Source organism: Microchirus variegatus (genome assembly GCF_963457635.1).
Source record: "Microchirus variegatus genome assembly, chromosome: 6".
Taxonomy (NCBI): Eukaryota; Metazoa; Chordata; class Actinopteri; order Pleuronectiformes; family Soleidae; genus Microchirus; species Microchirus variegatus.
In genome coordinates, this window is record NC_139807.1 from 9,614,766 (window position 1) to 9,636,621 (window position 21,856).

General features: G+C 39.4%; 1 protein-coding gene across 1 annotated transcript; it reads left to right on the forward strand.

Moving 5' to 3' along the window:
• The first annotated feature begins 341 nt into the window (after positions 1-341).
• On the forward strand, positions 342-17,657 carry LOC310928787 (uncharacterized protein). The gene is made up of 18 exons (XM_083891438.1): positions 342-414; positions 2,753-2,939; positions 3,282-3,478; positions 3,646-3,749; positions 3,983-4,050; positions 4,566-4,827; positions 7,015-7,208; positions 7,996-8,121; positions 8,271-8,399; positions 9,749-9,871; positions 10,719-10,854; positions 11,144-12,657; positions 13,522-14,310; positions 14,658-15,001; positions 15,112-15,208; positions 15,698-16,226; positions 16,450-16,585; positions 17,212-17,657. Exons 2-17 carry the CDS (start codon positions 2,778-2,780, stop codon positions 16,566-16,568), a joined length of 4,893 nt encoding a protein of 1,630 aa, XP_083747564.1. The 5' UTR covers positions 342-414; positions 2,753-2,777; the 3' UTR covers positions 16,569-16,585; positions 17,212-17,657.
• The last annotated feature ends 4,199 nt before the right edge of the window (positions 17,658-21,856 follow it).

The following is a 21,856-nucleotide window of genomic DNA, read 5'->3' on the forward strand; positions in this document are numbered from 1 at the left end:
AGCAGCTCATCAAGACTCTTACCAACTCTTCTTCTGATTTTAATTGGTATTAACGAGTAACAAAAATAGAAAGATTACAGATTATTTAATGTTGTCCTGTATGAGGCTAATTTAAGCCACAAGAGGTCACCACAGTTTCACCACGTCACCTCCACCCAAAACAGTCTCCAGCTACGTCACTGACCACGCCCACGCCCCGCCTCGTGCCACAGAAACCCGGTCAGGTCCACGAGCCGCAGACGCGGCGTCTGTTGTTAGTTTTGAAAGCTTGTCAGTCACCCGACATGACAGAAAATCCGTGTCCTCGCTGACAGTGAACACCTGGATATACTCGTTGGTTTTGTCAGTGTTTTATCGCCGCCCAGGAGACTGCGCGGCGGTTGGCGGCGCTTTGTAACCGCTCCGGACTGACCGGTAAGTGGCTCTAGCTGCGCGGGGTTAGCGTTCAGTTGCTCCTCTGTTAGCTTAGCAACATGTTGTCAGTCCCCAGCTGATGGAGCGAGCACTAACAAGCTGAAAACGAACTGTTTTCGTGTTTAAAGCTATCGCCCTCTCATTGACTCTGCTTTATTGAAACGTTTTTAATGCCTGGACGTTGTTAGTTGTCCATTGTTTTGTTTGAACCTCGTGATCAGATGTCACCGATCTCAGGTCCGTTTCTGGATCTCTGCTCTTCCATCAACTATTAATGTGGCTCTGCTTAATTAAGCTGATTCTTTGTTTTTATGATTCCTCTCACCTTTCAGGGGAATCAGTGAGGCAGTTTTCTTAAAGTATGTTGTGTCGTGTAAAAGTTTTTTGGTGTTTGCATCAAGTGACATTTCATTAAACACAGTGTGTAGATTTATTCGATTGTCGATGGAACCTGCTGCCTTATCTGTTCTCATGAGATAAACGCTACTAGTTGCTCACATGATTCACATGAGGCTCTGAAAATGTATCCCGATCTCAATACGTGCTTAATATGCATTACATTTCTTAAAAAAAAGTTGTAAAAATCAACTTTAAGTAGCTGGTGGGCAGTATGATCTTAAAATTATAACTCAATATTCCATCACGATATCGCAGTAAAGCTATTCATGTTGATATCTTACAGAATTCCAAGTGTAAAGTTTATAGTTTACAACAGATGAAGTGTTTGTCCGTGGAGAGAGAAATGAAACTCCCATTCAAAGGTTTTGTCCTGTGTGTAACATTTATTGGTGAGGTTGTATCTGAACCTCACCCTTTCCTTCGTTTCAGATGACAGCCACGTTCACGTGAAAGCCAAATGCAAATTTAACAGTGTGGCTAGGGTCTTGTTCTAATTTCACACAGCTTGAGGTTTTGTGGTTATACTGATTGAAACCTGCTGCCTTACAGTGTATGGACTCCAAAGATAAATGGATAAACAGGAAATGCAGGGTGAGAATGGGGAGAAGGACAAACAACAAAGGCTTCAGTTGGAATCTAACTGCTGAAGTGTCAAGTGTTGTTATTGTTTAGTCTCTCAGCCATTGTGTGTGCTTTATAGTAAGTGTAAGTTTAAATAATAACACGCATACATCTGTTTAGGTGTCTGTCTGTCCCTTGTTTGCAGAAACAGGTAAACACAGTGACACAACCTGTGAGCTATGACGGAAACTATCTGACTAGAGTTACAGTTGTTAACAAGCGTGAGACTGGAATGCAAGTCAAAACAGAATCAACCTCTACAGGTTTGGTAAGCTGTTGTTGCCATGTCAGGCTTTTATTAATGCTGACACTTTCATGTTTATGATGTAGATTATTCCTTGTTTACTCGTGTATTCCGCTGACTCCAAAACAATTGTTTTTTTCTCCCATCCATAATTGTACATCTTATGTTGGACTGGGTAATAATTCTATAAAAATATAGATCACATTACAAAGTTAAAACCACAATTTGCTGCTTTCACTCTGGATAGGTCTGATCTTAACTTATTACTTATTTATCAATATAAGTTTTTATACTGACTGAAACTATTGTGATGTCTTTTGGCTGTATTGTCCCGCTCTAGACTAATGTGACAATGCAGTAGTTGCAGAGGTTTAAAATAGGAAAGGTCTATTTTCACCATGAAGTGCTGTTGGAACATTGTCGTCAGTCTGTGTTGGAAACGTCGGTGGTAGAGCTGCCCCCGCGGTAACAACCAGCTCTTCCCCAGGGATCAAAAGCCTGAGTAACATAACGTATTCAAGGCAGGACAAAGGCACAGATGAAACATTAAATACATGCAGTCTGGATTGGATCCTCTGTCACTACTTACAGTATCTGCTGCACTCTGTGTAACAGACCCGTGTTTCATTTCTTTTAAACTGTGAGTGTTGTTGATTCTTCTCTCTAGCTACTGACTCCCTTGGTCGATTCTGGATATGTGAGGCAGGAGCAGTAATGGTCAGCTGGCTCTGAATTTAAAGCTGCTTTTCCACCAGTTCCGTTCAATGTGGAATGTTAAACCCTAATCTTATTGTTTCTCCGCCATGGAGTGTGTAGGGCAGATGGTGATAGCTGCATCAGCTATGTAAATAGAGTTGCATCATAAAAGCACAACACTGTATAGCCCGCCAATACATTTCAACAAAGAAGAATGTGACACAGTAAACAACACTGCTGTGCGCTGACATTATTTGTTAAATAGGAAACACAAAGTGCCTTGGATCTTATCCCTCATAATACATGGTCATTTAAAAATGGTGCGTTTAGTCCAGAGTTGAACATGAACTTGTGTACTTTTGTGTTGATGTTTTTCAGTCTCGTCAGCCTCAGGCCGAGAGACATGAGTTGGGCTGAGGAGGACTGGACAGTAGGGCTGTCTGGACGTGTCCTGCAAAAGGTGAAGGAGCTGCAGGTACATCATGAGCGACTATCGAGAGAGAACAAGCAGAAACAGCTGCAGTTGGACAACATCCATGCAAGCCTTGAAAAACAGGTTGTAAAGGTACAAGCAACCATGTTCCATCAGGGGTGGGAAACATTTGGGTAATCTTCTTATCATAACAATGCATTAACTACTGTATGTAAACATTTGCTAATAATGTGTTTCAAAAAGACCAATTGTAATAAATGACACTGCGCTGTAGGGCTGAACGATTTTGGATAAATTGTGATTATTTTTGACTGAATTTGCGATTGCGGTATGATTCACAATATTAGAGGGAATGTCTAATAATTCTGCCATACATTGTCGAGAAGAATTTGTTGTATTTTTAAGTTGTTGTTGTAGTAAATTCTAACCCATGTGCCTTCCCCTTTACTCTTTCTCCTTTTTTCTTCCTACTAGTATGATGAGGTGCGTGGAGAACTTAATTCTGTGCAGCGAGAGCTCCAGAGTGTTCGTGAGGAGGCCAAGGGGGCAGTGATCAGCAGGGAGCGCTTGACGCAGGACCTTCAGACCAAGCAGGCACAAGTATGCTCCTTGGAGGGCCAGCTAGATGCGACTCGCACCCTCCTCAACAAACTCACCCAGGAAGTCAAAAGGTTAGCAGCACTGGTAATCTTCTGTCAATGAGCTTCTCTTTCTAAAGTGTCTTTCTTTCATAGCATAATTTTGCCAAAATATGCTTTCATATGCATTCATAAAATATCAATACTCAGTTGTTTTTTGCAAATATTGTTTATTATTTAACTTTCTGTGTCTCTGGCAGACTGGAGGCCGAGCTGGAGAAGCTACAGGACAGAAATAAATTGTCAGACACCACTCTGTTTTCTACTCCATGTTGGAGCACATCCTCACCATGGGAACAACATGGTACAACCCTTTAATTTTATGACTCAATGCTTTATTCTTGTCTCTATCTTGTCATGAAAGCAATGTTTATATTGGGAAAACAGAGAGGTTGTGAATAAAATCCCTCAACCCTGTTGTCTCTCTGGAGACAGTTGTAGTTCTCTTTACTCTCTTGTAAAGAGATGATTCGATTCCGCTCAGCTTTGGTGATTGGATTTAGGTTTTTCCACTCTAAATGCTTTATTTGCCAATAGGGAGCAGAAAGGATGAGGAGAGGTCAGGACATCAAGATGAAACGCAGAGCCAAGCACCTCACGTTCGAGTAAGTTCCAGCATATGCAGCCTAACAGGCTAAAGACATGTGAATAGTGTTCTAATTGTATGACTTGACTCACTCCATGTCACCCTTTGTGTTCTGTTTTTCTATCATTCACAGAGATAAAAATTTCATTGTAACCTTGTATCATGCTTAGACTTTAACTTGTTCAGAGTGTGGTTGTGTTCTTTGTCCCTGTGCAGCTCTATGATTTTGCATCGTTGGTGTTCAGAAACTTTTTCTCTAAGATATTTATATATTAGTGTCATTTGTATTTTGAGTTCCCTCATGGGCTTAAATCACAGTTGATCCATTACTGCCTAACCCTCCATTACAGACTCTCATTACTTTGAATCTTATTACATAAATGAGTCATTTTTAGTAGTATGTTTGTAAGTTTGCTAAAATAATTTATCTAACATACTTACTCACTTGCCAGTTTTTCTCCACTCAGACTCATGGCATCCTTTTTCTTTATTTAAAAAACAAAAACAAAATCTAAATCCCTGTTCTCCTCTCAGCAGCGGCTCCAGTTCTCAGACATGCACACAAATTCATTGCCAAGACAACACAAGAGCACACCCCACCATCGCCTGTCTGACCAATCGGAGTCCTACTCCACTCCCTTGGCTGTGTTTCCGTGGGAACGAGATGACACCAGGCAAACAGCCAGAAGACAATCCCCGTCCTCTCCCCAGGCGCCCTGCGCTGATATCATCAGTCAAGGCCAGCCAGCCCGGGGGCATTTGGGGAAGGGCAAGGACAACAAGACAGAGATGGACAGTGAGTGTGAAAGTCAAATGATCACCCTCTTTACATGGCATGAAGGGTTTCTTCCATTAGCAATGTCGCAATTTGTTGCTATTCCTGGTTTTACATTGGAGTAAACGCAATATCCTTGAGTTTTTGAGTGTTGATTGTAAAAAACAACAAACAAAGAAACAAAAACCTCAGACATATTGAACTTTTACCAAATGCTCCAGATCTAAAACCCCTTTACACCTGGCACTAAAATGTGTTTTTTTTATGATCGCTTGACAGGTGTAAATACACAGGTACAGGTGTAAATACACCCGAGACACTTTCAGGACAGATTGTTATCTGATCTGCCAAACTGCTGAGGGAGGTGGTCGGAGACACATTGTGACAAATGTGAGAAATGTAAATGCAATGAGTCTCCGATGCATCTCCAGTGCTTCTCAGCTCCACGTGTTACTGCAGATGCAAATGTAAAATAAATATTACTGTTCAGGTTCACCGCATGTTACAAAGGCCAGTTACTTTTTAGTGCCATTTGTTTTTAAGAGAAATAAAACAGGTTGCTAACTGTTGACCTTTGAATGGCTCAGGACTTTATATATCCTCAGTATGGTGTGCATTTGTCGTGCGCTTAAAAAATAAAATAAGGCAAAAATAATTATAAAATATCTTTTAAGTTCAAGTAGTGCCATCACCCTCGAACCCATGTAACTAAAATCTCAACAAGACTTGTTACATAAGAAGCTGTGTAGAGATCATTGTCTCAGCTGGAGAATCCTTCTTGCTCCACACTGCAGAGTGGCTCACTTTATAACTCACTTTATAACTGTCATAAAACACTCCTCTTTCTCTCAGCTCCACTATTTGTGTGTGTTTGCTCAAAGGAAGGGAACTGTACATTGCGAAATAAAGTTCTTATTTTTGCTGCTGCTGGGATACAGAGGGGGCAGGGTTAGTGCAGTGTTTATTTTAGTTATGCTTTTCTTCAGTTTTTTTGCTGCTGTTTTTTTTTTATTATGCTCTCTCTACGTCTTTATGGGGTTATAACAGTAGGCGTAGGAAAAGCGTATGTCATTTAAGTGGCATGCTTAAAATTAGTTCTTTCTGTTAAAGAACTTACTTGTCTGTCCTGAAATGGAAGTGATGTATTGTATTTACAAACAGATTAGTTAACTTTTATTTTCTGGGGTTCTGTACAGATTAGCAAAAACAAAATTAACATATTATACTACTACTAATTAAGATTTTATAGACTACTAAATCAATCTTCAATTGTTTTGATAACTGATTCATCCGTTTTAGGGTTTTTCTTTTTTAATTAAAGCAAACTCTGCGATTTTTCAACTTCTTATATGTGAAGGTTTTGGTTTCTTTAACAAATAAATCATTAAAAACTGAATAGATTTTGTTTTGTTGACAAAACAAGACATTTAAGAATGACATCATTTCAAGGCTTGGGAAACATTTCTGAACATTTTCCAACAACTAATTGATTGATCGAGAAAATATACAGATTAGTTGCAGCCCTTGCAGATTTTATATACTTAATGAAAAAAAAGTTGGCAAACATTTTTCGTTTGTAGAATGTTCTTAATTATTTTCTGATAAATTAAATGACTTAAAAAAAATTGGGTGTCAGGGAAATGATGGAAAACATACTGGTCAGTCAGAACATTGATGTCCTCCCTGGTTATTGAAATCAACAGCCTGAGACCCACAGGCCTGGTGAAAGTGCAAACAGCTGTGGCTGTCAGCAAGCCTGTATGGATTGACCTGGCTTGTGAAGCCCCTTTGTGTTGCTGACTGCTCGCGGTCACTTGAAAAACATTCCACATGCTAGATAAGCCAATGTTAATTTATATATAACAAATAAAAAGTTACTGATAGTTCTCCACTCTGCCATCCTCCACCCTGTCAGCCACATTTCACTCATTTAAAACCCAGTGTATTGTGTTCTTTTGGTGGATAATAATGCCTGTTCTCCACTTAGACTGTAAAAGATAGGGAAATATGTCAGTGATTGATCTTGAAAAATAAAACTTTACAATTATACTATCAACATTTTAGCATTTGGTATGAGACAGGCTGTTTAGGTTTTTCAAAATCATCTTACTGTTTTTAAAATGTTTGGAATTTATTGTGTCTCATGTCTGCTTCATACCAAAATACTTTGGTACTTAACTGTTTCTGTGTTTTTTGTCAATTCTCCAGTATCACTGTCAGAAATGCAGAGTCGTGTGTCTTGTCTGGAAGAGGAGCTGTCAGTGAAGGCCAAGATGATTACGTCGATTCAAAGCAACTTGGGGCAAACCAAAAAGGAGGTGGCTGCCCAGGAGATCAGCCTGCAGAAAGCTCGCTGCGAGCTCAGCCTGGCTCACACCCGCATCACCCAGGAGAGTGAAAGGGTAAAAACACACTTATTTCCTGGTTTCCTAGTTTCCCTGAGGCTTCGCTGTTTTGTCACAAAATAGGTGTTGGCTTCATCAGATATTCAATTTTAACCTCTCTTGAATCAACAAACATGGGATTATTTTGGCAAATGATCTACAAAGGTACACCAAGCAGAAGCTTAATCAGAAATACAAGATACATAGCAGTACAAGTTTATCAAAGGTGGCAGATTTATGGATCTGCAAAAAACCATGTTCAAATATTTTTTTTACATTTCACATGTACAATACAACAAGTAAATTCTGTTTTTAAATTTTGTGTGTATGGGCACTAGTGGGCTCATATTTAACAGTGTGCATATTTTATTCTGAAATTTGTACTAAATGGTCAATGTATTTATATTGTGTTTTCTAGTATTGATGACCACATTCATACCTATTCGCTCACACTATTCACTCCCTAGACTGGAACACATTGGCACCTAGACTAGCAGAACCGGGAATTTGAACTCACAACCTTTGAGTTAAAAGAGGACTCACTCTACCAAGTCTTACAGTAGTCACACAGAACATTTTGGGCTATATGAAACCATGTGCACAAGTGCAAGTTCTACAGTTAGTACATATCAATGATTGTAAAATGCAAATGACCATAAAACACCCTCTCTGACGCCTTCTTCCTGAAGAACAACTGCAAATGTGCCAGCAAAGGAGATTATTCACTAATAATGATAATATTAATAATACAATAATGATTATTGGTATTGTTAGTTAAGGAGAGTGTGTTGTGTTTGTATGGCAGGCATCAGGAGCTGAGCAAAGGCTCAAGCAATTACAAGAGGAGCTGAAGTGTCAGAGACAAAATGCTGAGAGCAGTCGACTGCAGCACCAGCAGCGCAGCAAGGAGATGGAGAAACAACATCAGAGGGTGAGACTTGGGGACAGATGGATGATATACAACTAAAGAAAGCCTTAGCCAATTTCAGATGGCTTTTGTTTGATTCTGCTTTAGAAAAGACAAATATGCTCCATGTTCAAGTTGATTAGAAAGGCTCACATTTAGGGTGTTATCTGCAGGATGTAATAGAGCTCCAGAAAGAGAGGCAACAGCTGGAAAAGCAGCATCGGGAGGAGGTGAATAAGCTCAACCAGGAGCTCCAGCAGGCCAGGACACTCCACAATGCTCTGCAGGCCCAGGCTGATAAGGTAAATGCCCAGACAAGGTGCCTAGGTTTATATAACATCAAACACATCCCTAAACCTGCCCTATAATGTTCATTTTCATAATAATACATTTAACAAGTAAAGCATTTAGATTCTTTTTGTATCAACACTGGGAACCGAGGACTAAAATTATGTTCTATACATTTTTTTATGTGTCTGCTCTGTTTTTCAGCTTTTTCCTATTTATCTTTCCTGCTTTCTCTGTCACTATCCCCTTTACATTTTCTTCTTCTCTCCTCCTCAGATTTTTTATTATTATCAAATGTTGTATAACTTGCCTCGCCTCTTCTCCTGTGCTTGCTTCTTGTCCTTATATTTTTCTCTTACTCTTACTTCCCACCTGCTCTTTTCTCTGCTCCGTCCTCCTCTCCTCTCAGTTTCTCTCCAGTGGAAAGGTTGAGCATTGAAGGTAATGACAGTGCAATTCCGTTTCTCGGTGCAGAATGCTTTGGTTATGGAAGCATTAAATAAACTTATACCTCGTAACTTGTGTTTGAGAAATAGTTTGAGTTGTCCCTGAGTGCGATGTACAAGCATGACTGTGTGATGAAGATGAAGGGATATTTTTGGGATATCCCTTTCTAAAAATATTTTTGTGAACGTTGCATAAGACAAATTGCATGGATGTAAAGAAAGAGTGTGTTTGTGGTTGAAGACCAGATATTGGATTTAATTTTTTTGTCTGCAAAACAGTACAGATTATAATCTCGGGTTGAGCCTCTTTCCACCCAAAATATGTTGTTGACATTCATTCCTTCATTTTAGACTCTCAGTACAGCCGAACTGGAAACCACGTATCAGCTTGTTATATCTTGTTATATAGATCAGCGACAGAGTAAACACACAATAGAGGTACAGTTTGGATTTAATCTAATCTTACAGAGCTTTTGATTTATTGGTACACTAAATTAGCAGTGGTGGATGTTGCACAAATGCATGTTTTATTGAATTGAGCCTATTTTTTGGATTAGTAAATGTAATGTGTATTCCAATTGGGCTTAACGGTGCTACCTGTGCATCACTGTGTACGATGATATGAAATCACGTGCAGAATTTTGTATTCGCACTGGTGGGAAGCTGATCGGCTTGTTAAGTCTTCTTTAGTTTCCCCAGAGAGGTAGACGATACATTAGACATAGCTGATGTTTGCTATTGATCACTGATTGCTCTCCTGCTTCCTGTTTGGTTCGGATTCGTACTTTGATAACATCAGCTGTGCAGTCTTCATTTTTGTCTTTTGTTGTTTTTCCCATAACCTTCCCGCCAGTTGTTTTTTTAATTTAGTTTTTCTTGTCTTTTAGCACCTGCTGAATAATGATTTCCTCCACCAGCTGTCTCTACAGAAACAAGTACTAGACAAAGAGTTGGACATGCTGAAAGAGAAAGTGAAGTGGACGGAGGGACAGTTGCAGGAGAGCCAGAAGAAAGAAGCCCAGACACAAGCCAAACTAACGGTAATACACGCATGACATGTTACTGATGCATATCGATTATTCATTACCTGTGCAGTGGATAAAGAATGAACTGTGTCATTTAAAAAATAAAAAAGCATTTCAATGTGTCATAAGTTGGTTATTTTGATCACATATATTATGAATAATATGTTAACTGTGACTGGCGAACGGTCCAGGGTGTACCCGGCCAATCGCCCTATGTCAGCTGAGATAGGCACAGCACCCCCTGTGACCCTCCGGTGGAGGATAAAGCAGTAGATAATGGATGGATGGATGTTAACTGTGGCTTTTCCAATCATCCGGTTGATTCATCATGTTGAATTTAGGCGTAGCATTAGAAAAAATTACAGGGAACAAAGCCACACAGAAGGAGTGAACCTTCACACCAGACCTGGCATTAATGTGCTTGACTACATTTTGAAACCATTATGGAGCAGAAGTATGAAGAGTTGTTTGTTTTTGGCAGGGGATTACACGCATTCCAGCTTTCAACATCAACTCGTGCTGCCTTTACCTGTGGCTTGTTTGTCTGTGGTTTGCTTCTGTTTCAAAACAAATGCTCTTCATGAAATACACTTGTCAGTACATAGTTCCGCAACTACCCTTTATTGACTGGAAGTGCTGTACTTTTAAAATAATTTATTAATGGTCAAGTTTCAGTCGGAGAAATTAAAAATGTTTTTGTCGTTTAAGTCAACAGATAAATTAATACTTTCTATATAAAACTACTAACGAAAAGAACATTGTACAGTGTATTGGTTTTAGCTGAGAGCCTACCACTCCAACTTAAATACATTAGTTAAATTCTTATTGTGATAAGTTACATTTTTATTTTTCCTTCCATTAGGAAGCCTTACGTGAAGCAGAGGGTGTGGCAGTGAGTCTGGAGCAGAGCAGGAAGAGAGAGCGAGGTCTGGAGGAGGAGGGGAGGAGACTGTCAGAAGAGCGAGCTGACGCCCTGCGTCTCCTCAAAGACCTGCAGGGTGAGGAGGGGTGACATATCCATCTGTGTTTGTGTAAACTCATTCATAATTTAGGAAAACTACATATGATGTACATTCATTATTTAAGTTGGTGAGTTCTCGATAATGTTTCATGCATACAGTACACTACATACTATATTAATCTCTTCATTGCTGTCCCCTGCTGGCTGTTTTTATATTACAATTTTTTCTAAATATAAATAATCTATTTAGAAGTGTGCCCTCTACTATTATGTTTTACTTCATGTGTGGTCAGTAAAATGTGTTATATTCTCCCATTTAACTCCAGAACAAAAAGCTGCACCAGCACCTCCGGTTCAACCTGTGCAGTTTTGCCCTGGTGGACAGAGTTTATACCCTCCTCCGTCGTACCCTCTTCATTCTCGGCAACCCACCCACACTAAAAAGCCCACCATCCGAGCAGAACAAAAGAAAGAAGAGGATGTAGATGAGAGAGGAGCAGAGCTTCCATCACCTTATCCTTCTGAAAGAGAGCCAGGAGAAGGCATCGACGCTGAACACATCTCTGTTCTCATATCCACAGAGGCTTTACAAAGGGAAGCACACAGAAGGAAAAGTGATGGTGAAAATAACAATAGTAGAAATGAAATGATCAAGTGTGACAGTTCTGGAACAAAGGGGCACTCCACATTTGGTGATGGACACTCTAGTGTATCTCACTCAGCTCCTGATGTGTACACCGACACTTCTGTCGATGCTAGTTGCAGTGTGAGGCTTTCCGATGGCGGGACTCCTTCTGTTAAGCCTGAGCATACCAAAGCTTCTGAAGACCTCCGGAGGGAGAATGCCGTGCTGCGGTCAGAGATAAATGACGTGCGTGAAGAACTCCAAAAACGGCTGGATGACCTGGAAGCCCAACGGCGGGCTGAAGCAGAGGCCAGGACTCGGCTCAAGCAGCTGAGTCGTAAACATGCCAGCCACGCTGTGGAGAAGGCAGAACAGGACAAGGAATGGAAGGCAAAACTGGAGAGTGAGAGGGCTGAGGTGGACAGACTGATGAAGGCCATGCTTGGTTTAGAGACAGAGGTGAAGAGCAGAAAGGAGGAAAGAGAAAAGAAGGAGAGAGAGGACCAGGAGGAGGAGAACAACAAAGCACTAGAAGACAGAGAGAGTGAAATGATAGAACTTAATATTCAGTTGAAGAAGCAGCTAGCAGATGTAAAAGCCCAGTTGGCGTTAGAACGAGAAGAGAGACAGCACGAGGATGAGGAGAGGAACCAAGCTTCAAACTTAGACGCAGATGTTAAGGAGGAGCTGAGCACAAAATTGGCAGAACTTCAAGCTGAATTGGAAGAACTTAAGTGCAGCAAGAAAGAAGATGAGAGAGCAGGAGAGGAGAAACTCCTGCTTGCAAACAGTCCGCTAACATACCTCTCTCTCCATGATGATGAGCTCAACTCAAACATTGTTCATCGTGACAAACTCGTCCTTTCTCCTGAGCAGCACCTTCTCTTCTGTCAGTCCACCAACCAGCTCAACACGCTTGTATCTCAGGGAACAGCAGATTTTATTCAAAAACAAACGGTGATAGATCCTGAATGCTCACCTCTGTCAGATGAGGGTCAAGCATATCAAATCCCTTCTGACTTGGAAGACACCAGACAAAACTGTCTGGGAGAGACTTTTCTGTCCGACCAGAGAGATGACATTTCTCTCCTGCACAAATGTGAGTCTGCTCCCTCACATTTGGAAAATGAGGTGGCTCGCCTGCACAAAGAGAAAGCACAGGAAACGGAGCGTGCCAACCAGAACCAGGTTAAACTAGAGGCTCTGCAGAACCAGGTAAATAATGGTGTGTTTATTGATATAGGGCTGTGTTGATAATTTGTAATATTGCAAAATATCTCCAAAATCAATATAACAAAGGTTCAATAGACATTGATATGTTTATACATTGCACAGATACATCGAGATATAACACATTTGCACTTTTACACACATGCAGATATGTTTAATGATTGTGTCGCAATTGGTGTTTTTTGGCCATAATGAAAATCATAATTCACTAATATCTTCCATTTAAACATGGACAAAAATCTAACTTTGGTTATCTCAATTGGGCACTGTTATTAACTGTTGACTAAACGGTGAATAAATTACACTTTGAATGAGAATATTTGGATTGATTTGAGGTAATTATGGCTAAATAATTAAATAAAGATGTAAGCCTCATCAAAGTAATGTTTTGATGTGTCACAGAGGAATTGTCTTACAAACAGCAGTAAATAAAACATTTAAAATGTATTGCAGTGACTATAAACCACAAACTAATTAAACATTTAAGAATGTTGGGTAATGCCGGTCTCATTGTGTCAGTATTACTTTGTCACTGAAACCATCCGTGAAAGCAGATAGAAACAGAGGCTAAAACGTTTCACCCAGGCCAAATAACACATGAACAAAAAATATGTAAATAAATTTAAATCTGTATAAATTAAATGTGTCCATTAAAATCTGAGATTACTTTGTAAGGTCTTGACTTGATGGAACATTCAGCAAATGTGTGTGTGTCTAAATTAAGGAAGTGTGTAACTAAGAAGTGCATGCCATCTTTTACTTGGCTGTTGTTTTAACACAATGGATGCAGGGCGTAGTGAAGTGCCTGTCTTCTTTCTTCTATTGTTTCTTATTTTCTGTCTTTCCCAGGTGACACGTCAGACACGGCAGCTTACAATGGCTTTTGAAAAGCAGAGTCAGCACATCTCAGGCCTTCTGGCTGAGCTGCATGAAAAAGAGATCGCCCTCCTCAGACAGGGAGAGGAAATGCAGCGATATAAGCTGGAGCTGGATGTTTTACAGACTGAAAAAGAGGTGGAAAAGGGTCAAAGGGAAGGCAGACTAGATGTGAAGTCGACTAATCCCACAGAATTTCAACAAACTGAGGAAAATGATTGTGCTGCCACTGTTGATGCTGTGGGATCTACTGCACAGAGAGATGACAATCAAACAAAGTCTGATCCCAGAACACATGTTAGAAGTGAAGAAGACAATGTAGCACAATTGTTGGACTCAGACAAGGCTGAGGATAACCATGGCTCCATTTGTCGGAGGGAGGAGACTGAGTACAGTCAAGACGGAAGAGCAGCACACGATGCTGCAGAACTGCTTGCTCTGCGATCAGAGAATTGTCTGCTGAAACAAAGAATAGAAAGCCTGACTGTCTCTGACACTGGCGGCCGAGCATTACACACAGACACTGAACGCAAAGAAGACCCATTCGAGCTAAACACAGGACATGCTGTTGTGTCCTGTTCCACTGAGCAGGGGCCATCAAGTCAGGAGAATGACATCACCACTGAGGGTCAGGAGTCACTGCTGCAGAATGAGAGGAGAGAAGAAGATGGAGATTTAGAGAGGGAAGATAAAAGGACAAAAAGGGCTGAAAGGACATTTGATGAAGTGTCTCATCTTCAGATCAAACACCTAGAGCAACAGGTAGTCACCGTCTCCTATGTCTGTACTGTATATGACAACGATGACACACAATGACACATAGACAGGAACTGTGTGGAACTGATAGATCTAATCGGCACTGTGTGATGTCTTTTGACAACAGCTTGAAAGTAACTGACATTTACTTGTATTTAAATGTTTGCAAACTTTGTTAGGAAATAGAATTTTAAATGCAGTGCATTTGCATTAAGAAAAGGCCATATAAACATTTTATTGCAACTCATCATTCTGTAAAAAATGTTACTTTTTTATTTTTAAGATTTTCTTTAGAGAGTTATATTAGCAATGTCTTAAATTCATTCTGTCTTGTACCTTTCTGTCCTGTCCAGGTGGTGGCACTGCAGGGGAAAGTACGGGCTCTCTCTGAGGAGACCCAGCAGCAGAATGAGGAACTTGAACTGTGGAGACTGGCCTCCCAACCAGCTCCAACGTTTGACCAGATCCTTCCCATCAAAGATGACCACTACCAAATCTCTGCTGTTGGACAATCGCAATCAAACCAGCAACACACTGATGAGACAACCCATGATCCAACAGGGACGAAGAGCGAGGCTCTGGCTGATCACATACGGGTTATTCGGCAAAGTCCCAGTAATGTGACAGTCATCAGAGAGGATGAGCTACTCCTCTCCTGCTCCTCCAACAAACTGCAGGGTCAGATGTTGTCCTCCAGGTAACACTCTTAAACAAAGGCTAGAGAAGCAATGCTTGAGGCTCATGTTGAATAAATGTATGTGTATATTTGTCGAATTTAATGTTTTTATTCTGTATCTTTAAATCAAGACTACAGCACAACAACATCCCTGAACCGAGTTTCCAATACTTGAAAAAGACTGCAGCACTAAAGGAACACAATCAGTACACTGTCAACATTGATGAGGTGATTGACAATTTTTCCACTTTTAAATTATCATTTGCTTCCATAGCAGATACGTGTATGTCTTTAACTCCTCATATTAGTATGGGCTGAATTTAATTTTCTAGCAGTATCCCTACACTTTTCAGGAAAATGTGAAATGATGGAATTAATGCTGGAGAAAAGCTCTAAATACGACAGCTGACTAACTAATTTAAAGTCTGCTGACTATGCATAGTTTCTGATAATTAAAGACTGAATGTGTTTGTTACAGGAACCAAGAGCTGCTATAGTAGATACTGTAGTTTTTAATTATGTTGAAATCAGGGAGCAATCATCTCATTATCACAGGATAACAACACTCGTTTCTTATAATAATAGGATAACAAAAAAATCACTAATCATTTTTGTCGAGTTGAGTACCACCAGCCCCAGAAGTTGTTTTACTTACATGCATACACTGGACAATAGTCTGGTCTTTAACTGCTGTATTTTGTTTGTATCTCCGTGCAGGAATCAGAAAAGGAAAATCAGGAGAGAAATGTCTTACAATCACAGCGCAAAGACAAACGTGATGCTGAGGTTATCCAAATGTCATCAGAGACAACGGGACAACACATTACCAAAGGACTGAACAATACCAAAACACAGTGTCACTCAGAGAATCCAAAGATTTCCAGAGCATCTGATGAAACGAACACAACCGGTGATTCCTTAAAGAGAGCTGTCCGCACAGAGATGAAGAGTGTCTGCAGTCAAACAGAGCAGAGTGTGTGTCCTCCAACAGCATCTAAGCTCCACACTGCATACACACAGACTGAGGAGGAGGAAGTAGATTCAGTGGATTCACCTTCCGTCTCCCCTACTCCTTTATCTGAGGCAGCAGTGTCAGGAGAGAAGATGCTGTTTTCAGGTTCCTTCCCCATCCCTGCTGATCCGGCTCGTCTGGCTGAAAGAATCCGCCGAAACAGGACACAACTTTCAGCTGCCTTTGATGACACCGAGTATGAGCCGTATGGACTGCCAGAAGTCGTCATGAAAGGTGATTTCCCCAAAAATACAGTCTAAAACATCAGACTTGAATACATTTAGGTTTGTGTAAAATTGCATTAGATTCATTTTGAAGCTACTGTTGCCGCTTCTGCTGTTTTCTCTATGTATTGCTTTATTTTACACCCAATCCAGATTAAAAAACCACCACTGCTTTTCAATATACACACAGTACTTATCTGCTGTCCTTTAATCCTGTCATTTTCTTCCCTAAGGTTTTGCCGACATACCCACTGGTCCCTCGTGTCCCTACATTGTGAGAAGAGGTTTATTGGGGACATCTGTTGTACCTGTCCCTCAGAAAGACACAGAAAAGGAAGAGGAGACAGATTAAAACAAACACATCCATAGGTAACCTCAGGAGCCGTGTGTTCTGTGGACACTGGTGTGAATTTAAAGTAGAGTTCATGTCTTAAAGATTTAAGAAATTCAAAAACACATTTTTAAACATTTCATTCCTCTGGGCTGATAGTGACTTCTCTCTCGTTGTGAACATATTGTGCATTGTATTTGGCAGGACATCAGATCTTATTCTATACACGTTTTAAGTCATAAATTATACCATTTTAATGTCTGAAGGTTCAGGAATAATTAATTACTTGTTTCATTGTAAGTAGAGTTGGTGATGATTCTTATAGCCCTTTTTTTGCTAAATGAAATGTATCATTTTGGCGTTTAAGCACCTTAATGACATGCATTTGACTAATTATATTATATATACAGTGCAGATCATTATCTGGCTACCTGGTAAAGATTTGCTGCTTTCCTTTGTGCGTTTTAAAACGTTTACTAACTACTAGTTACTATAACACACCATGACATCATCCTAGACTCTTGTAAATGTTTATGATTTATTACAATTCATGCAAAATACACTATTTATTAGATTCTACATGTTATTAATCAAACTAATCCAAGTCAATCACACAATGTTTTATTATTGTTGTTATTAAAAGGTTGATTCTGGTTGTCTGCAGGTCTGGTGGCACTGATCTAATGTTTAATCACAGTGGACCTCAGTGATGAAGAACAGCAGCTCTACAAAGAAACACTCCACTCACCAGTGACCTGAACCACTTCACTCTTTTAAAACAAGTAACAAAAAAAAATTTCCCTCACGCTGGACATTCATCCGTGTGTTTACAGGTAACAGGTCCAACACTTCCATCACTGTGGATCTGAAATATCGAAGTTGATCCTGTGATTGTTGTGTGGAAAGACTTTATTACACTCACCTGTATATTTAGGTGCAGAGGTGCTGCTGATTTAGGGATGACACTATAACAAAGGGATAATTTTTAGTGACTCTGAATGAGCGCTTGAGTCTAACTAACCGTAGCCTGTTTTTAATGCTCATGCTTTTCTAACCACACACTTGTCATGATAAGTGTGATGTGTTTGCCAAAAAAGGGTGAAGTCAAGAAGGGCCTCTTGGGGAAATTTGATATATACACGAATATATATATATATATATATATATATATATATATATATATGAGTCATGAAGTAGCTTTTTTTTCATGGACACTTGAATGTGAGCTGTTTACAAACCCCTTGATAAACCACAGTGAAAAGGTGTGTGAGGTGATTAGCCGTGAATAAAACGCGAGTTTAGTCTTGAAGTTGTTTGTATATGTGTGCGATAGTGGTGAGGAGACATAGAGAGAGGGCCGAGCACACGTCTATGACTCGCTCTGCTCTGCACTGGTTTCCGCTCCATGTATGGTGAAGTACCCTGTGCTCTCTCTCTCTCCTGCTGCTGCTGCTGCTGCTTTGCTTCTTTCTTACACTGATGAGACTCATCTGTCTCTGACTCTGAGACGACCTCACACAAAAAAAAGCCCTGAACTTCTAAACCTATTTATCTAATTTCATGTCATTTTGACTAAATTAGCTTTTGTGATGGACTTTCTTTATTGCACATTTGAGACTGTGACAAATGATCAGAATGCCACGTGTATGAATTCTGTAGTTTAGACTTTCATGGATAGATTATCACTGATCTGCAAGGGTTCCCAGATTGTTTCTAATTAAAGTCTCAAAACTATATCACATCAAAGTTGCATATAAAGGGCTACTGGTCATTGAATTCTAAACATTGATGGCTGCAAAGAGATCACTTGCTTAAGCAGTGTCCATCATCCTCAGTCCTGGTCAAATTTGACACTTGCTTTTTGTCAGTGATGTAAATGTACAGGTCAAATCTAAAACATGATTTGCACAAATTTATTGAGAGAATCAACCAACGAGTTTTGCTATTTTCATATACTGGTAGAAACAGGCATTTAGGCCTTTGAAATGAAAATGAGTCTTTACAGCTTTATGATTCTCTAGTTCATTGAACTATGAACTCGTCTACTTTAGATGACAGAAGCCTTTGTCCTGCTTCAATCGCGCTGCTTTCCCTTTCTCGTTTTGTAAATGCACATAAAAAGCATGTTGGTGTTGTTTTATTAAAGAGTGCTTGAAAGAATATGAACTTGTCCTTTGAAAACCTTGCTGCTCTGTCTGTCACTGATATTTGAGATTATTTAAACCCAAGTTTTTTTGTACATTTGTTTTCAAAAAGGATGTAAATTGATTTAGTTTATTTATGTTAACATTTGATGTTGACTCACTCCTTTGTGTCTTGGCTTGAAACAGTTACATGTATCAGTTGTCATGACGACACCATCACACACACATGCACACTTGAGCTGCCTTACAGCTACCTTCATATCCCTGGGATCTGTAGTTCTATGGCAGTGAGGTGGAACTGTCAGAGCTCAGTTCACTGTTGTTGAGTTGTTGCCTTGTTTTGGACACTTTGCTGTAACTGTATCGATGTTGTGTTGTTGTGACTAGAATAAAAGGCTCGTTCTTATCTGAACTCTTGTCGTCCTCTCTCTCTCTCTGGTCATTTTTCTTTGAGCACATGAGAAGCTGAGCTGACTGTCAGTTATTATTATTATTGCTGGTGAAAATCATTGTATAGTTAGTTTTCTACTTATTCTTTTTCATTAAAGAATATTAATTTAATTATTTCTAACCAAAACTAACGAAAGAACGAACACTAAAATTGAAAAACAAAAACGTTTTTTTTAACATAAAAATAAAAACTATAGTTAAAACAGGATATCTAACTGAATCTGAATTGTGTGTTTATAAAACTTATTAAAACTAAGTTTTTGTCTTTGTAAATTAATTTCATACAGAATCCTTTTGGGTTCATATGAAGTGTATTTATTTTTTTTCTCTGCTGGCTAATTGAAAGATTGTATTTTTCATTCATAATAAAATGTTTTTAATTTGTTTTTGTTTACACTGTGGGACATGAGGCTCTACAAGTTAAACATAAGAATTGTTATGTAGTTAACTGGGTTGAGACTTCAATACTAGAGAGTTGATTCTCTTAGATTCTAAGTGAATCAAACCTCTAGTCTTTTATTGGATTTATTGTTGTTTTTTATATTTTGCTCATGTTTTTCCTCAGATTGAGTTTTCTTAGACGTCTGGCTCACAAACAATGTGATGTGTCTGTGCATCCATCCATCCATCATCTACCGCTGTGCCAATCTCAGCTGACACGGGGTCACATTCTGGACAGTTCGTCAGTCCATTGCACCCATGGTCAATTAAGAGTGTCCATTTGACCTAATCCCCATATTGCATGTTTTTGGACTGTGGGAGGAAGCCGGAGAACCCGGAGTAAACCCACGCACACACAGGGAGAACATGCCAACTCCATGCAGAAAGACCCTTGTGCAAATGGCATCTTTTGGGTATTTATGACATCTTTTTAAATCTTGCACTTGGCAAATACAAACACTCTGTCTTGTTTAAATGTGTTCATCTTGTCTGTTGCACATTTTTTGTTGAAAACTGTCAATAAAAATTCTTAGTAAAGTGCAAGAACATTTGTCTGCAACAATAACTTCGACTCTGACAAAAGTCTCTTTCCTCTTCCCCGAAAAAGCATTCACAGAGCTGACGTCCTCCACGTCCAGCTCAGGAAACTCTGGGTCCTCTGCTCTTCCTCTGCACTGACAGCACTTCATCACACTCGCTGCACTGCCACGGAGGATAAACCTCGGCTCTTTCTTCTCCTCCTCCTCCTCCTCAGATCTGCTTTCCTGTCAGAGAGATGTAGGGTCACAAGAGTGGGGAAACACCTTCCAAGGAGAGAGGGAGAGAGAGAGAGAGAGTTCCTCATGGAGAGTTGAATGGTGAGAGAACAGCAAACTTTCTTGGGACAAACTTGGATAAATACATTTCTCCAAACTGAAGGTAAGACATGAAAATGTATATATTTCTGTAATATCCATTCTTTATGTCAGGATATTATGTAAACTGTACAACATATATTATTTTAAAACTTACTCTAACTTTGTCCATATGATGACAGCTGCTGCTTTTGACCTGCATTTTCTGCAGGATTTCTTTGGCCTTTAAAGTCAAATGTAAGCCAGTTTTAATTGTATGTTTCTTATCCATAATCATTTTGAGGATCACTCTTTTCCTGTGCGTGAAACAACAGAACCAGAGAGGAAATGTACGATCTCCCTCTGACGTCAGCAACAAATACTTTTGGGGGCAATGAACAACTAAATAATCTTTATTTTCCCTTGGGATCAAAGTTTTTCTATAACTATAACATAGAAAAACTTGTTTCTCTGTCTGTGGAATGCAGTGGTGTTCACAAACAGGCCTCTTTGGGGATATTAAACATTAATGTAGTAATACTTGTTTTTTAACATAAATTACACAGATGACTAAGAATCTGTAACTTCACTGTTTATTGAAGCATTGCACATACAAACCATTTTTATTTACTATTTCTAGAATGCAATAAAAACTCAAATATGTGATTTACTGGATCATCTGAACCTTAATTTAACAGATTAAAGTTTTGCACAAAACACGTTTTTAAAATTCTACGGGTGTCTTTTTTTTTAAAAGTATATTTATCAAATATATCAGTCCATTTCTTGCTCTTCTTCTGTGGTTTATCCTTTCTTTCTTCCACAAGAAAGACCCTAACCTCAAGTACATACATACACAGCTTATTCTAAGGCAGTGATTCCCAAACCTGGATTACACAAAGTGATGTAGGGAGTAAATCAACAAAAAACATGATTTCTAATTTCTAATGACATTTTGAAAGTGGCATACAGTCAAATTCAAATTCAGCCAAACATTGTAGTACATTTATTTTGAAAGAAAGTGAACTGGTTTTGCTCGTGAGAGATTTTATTTTATTTTTACAGTTTTTTTTTTTAGCGGTACATGGGGGTACACGGCTGGAGGTCACTGTGAAAAGTTTGGGAGCCGCTATGTAAAGGCTATGAAAACCAAATTACTTTTAATTTTAAAGTTTAAAAGTGATTACACTCTTAACACAAACAAACATGCTAATGTTGACTAGTATATATATCTGCCATAAACCCTCTTAAATGCTACACTGGAACGTTTTTGTTTGTTTTGGCTTCAGCGGTCAGACAGTCAGACTACTCACAAGTCTTTTTTTGCAGTGGTTCCTCTAGTTTGGTCAGATTTATATTGTTTATTATTATCTTTATATGCCCTTATGCCGCTGTTATAATATTTATATACCCTCCACTACAGTACACCTTCACGTGAGCA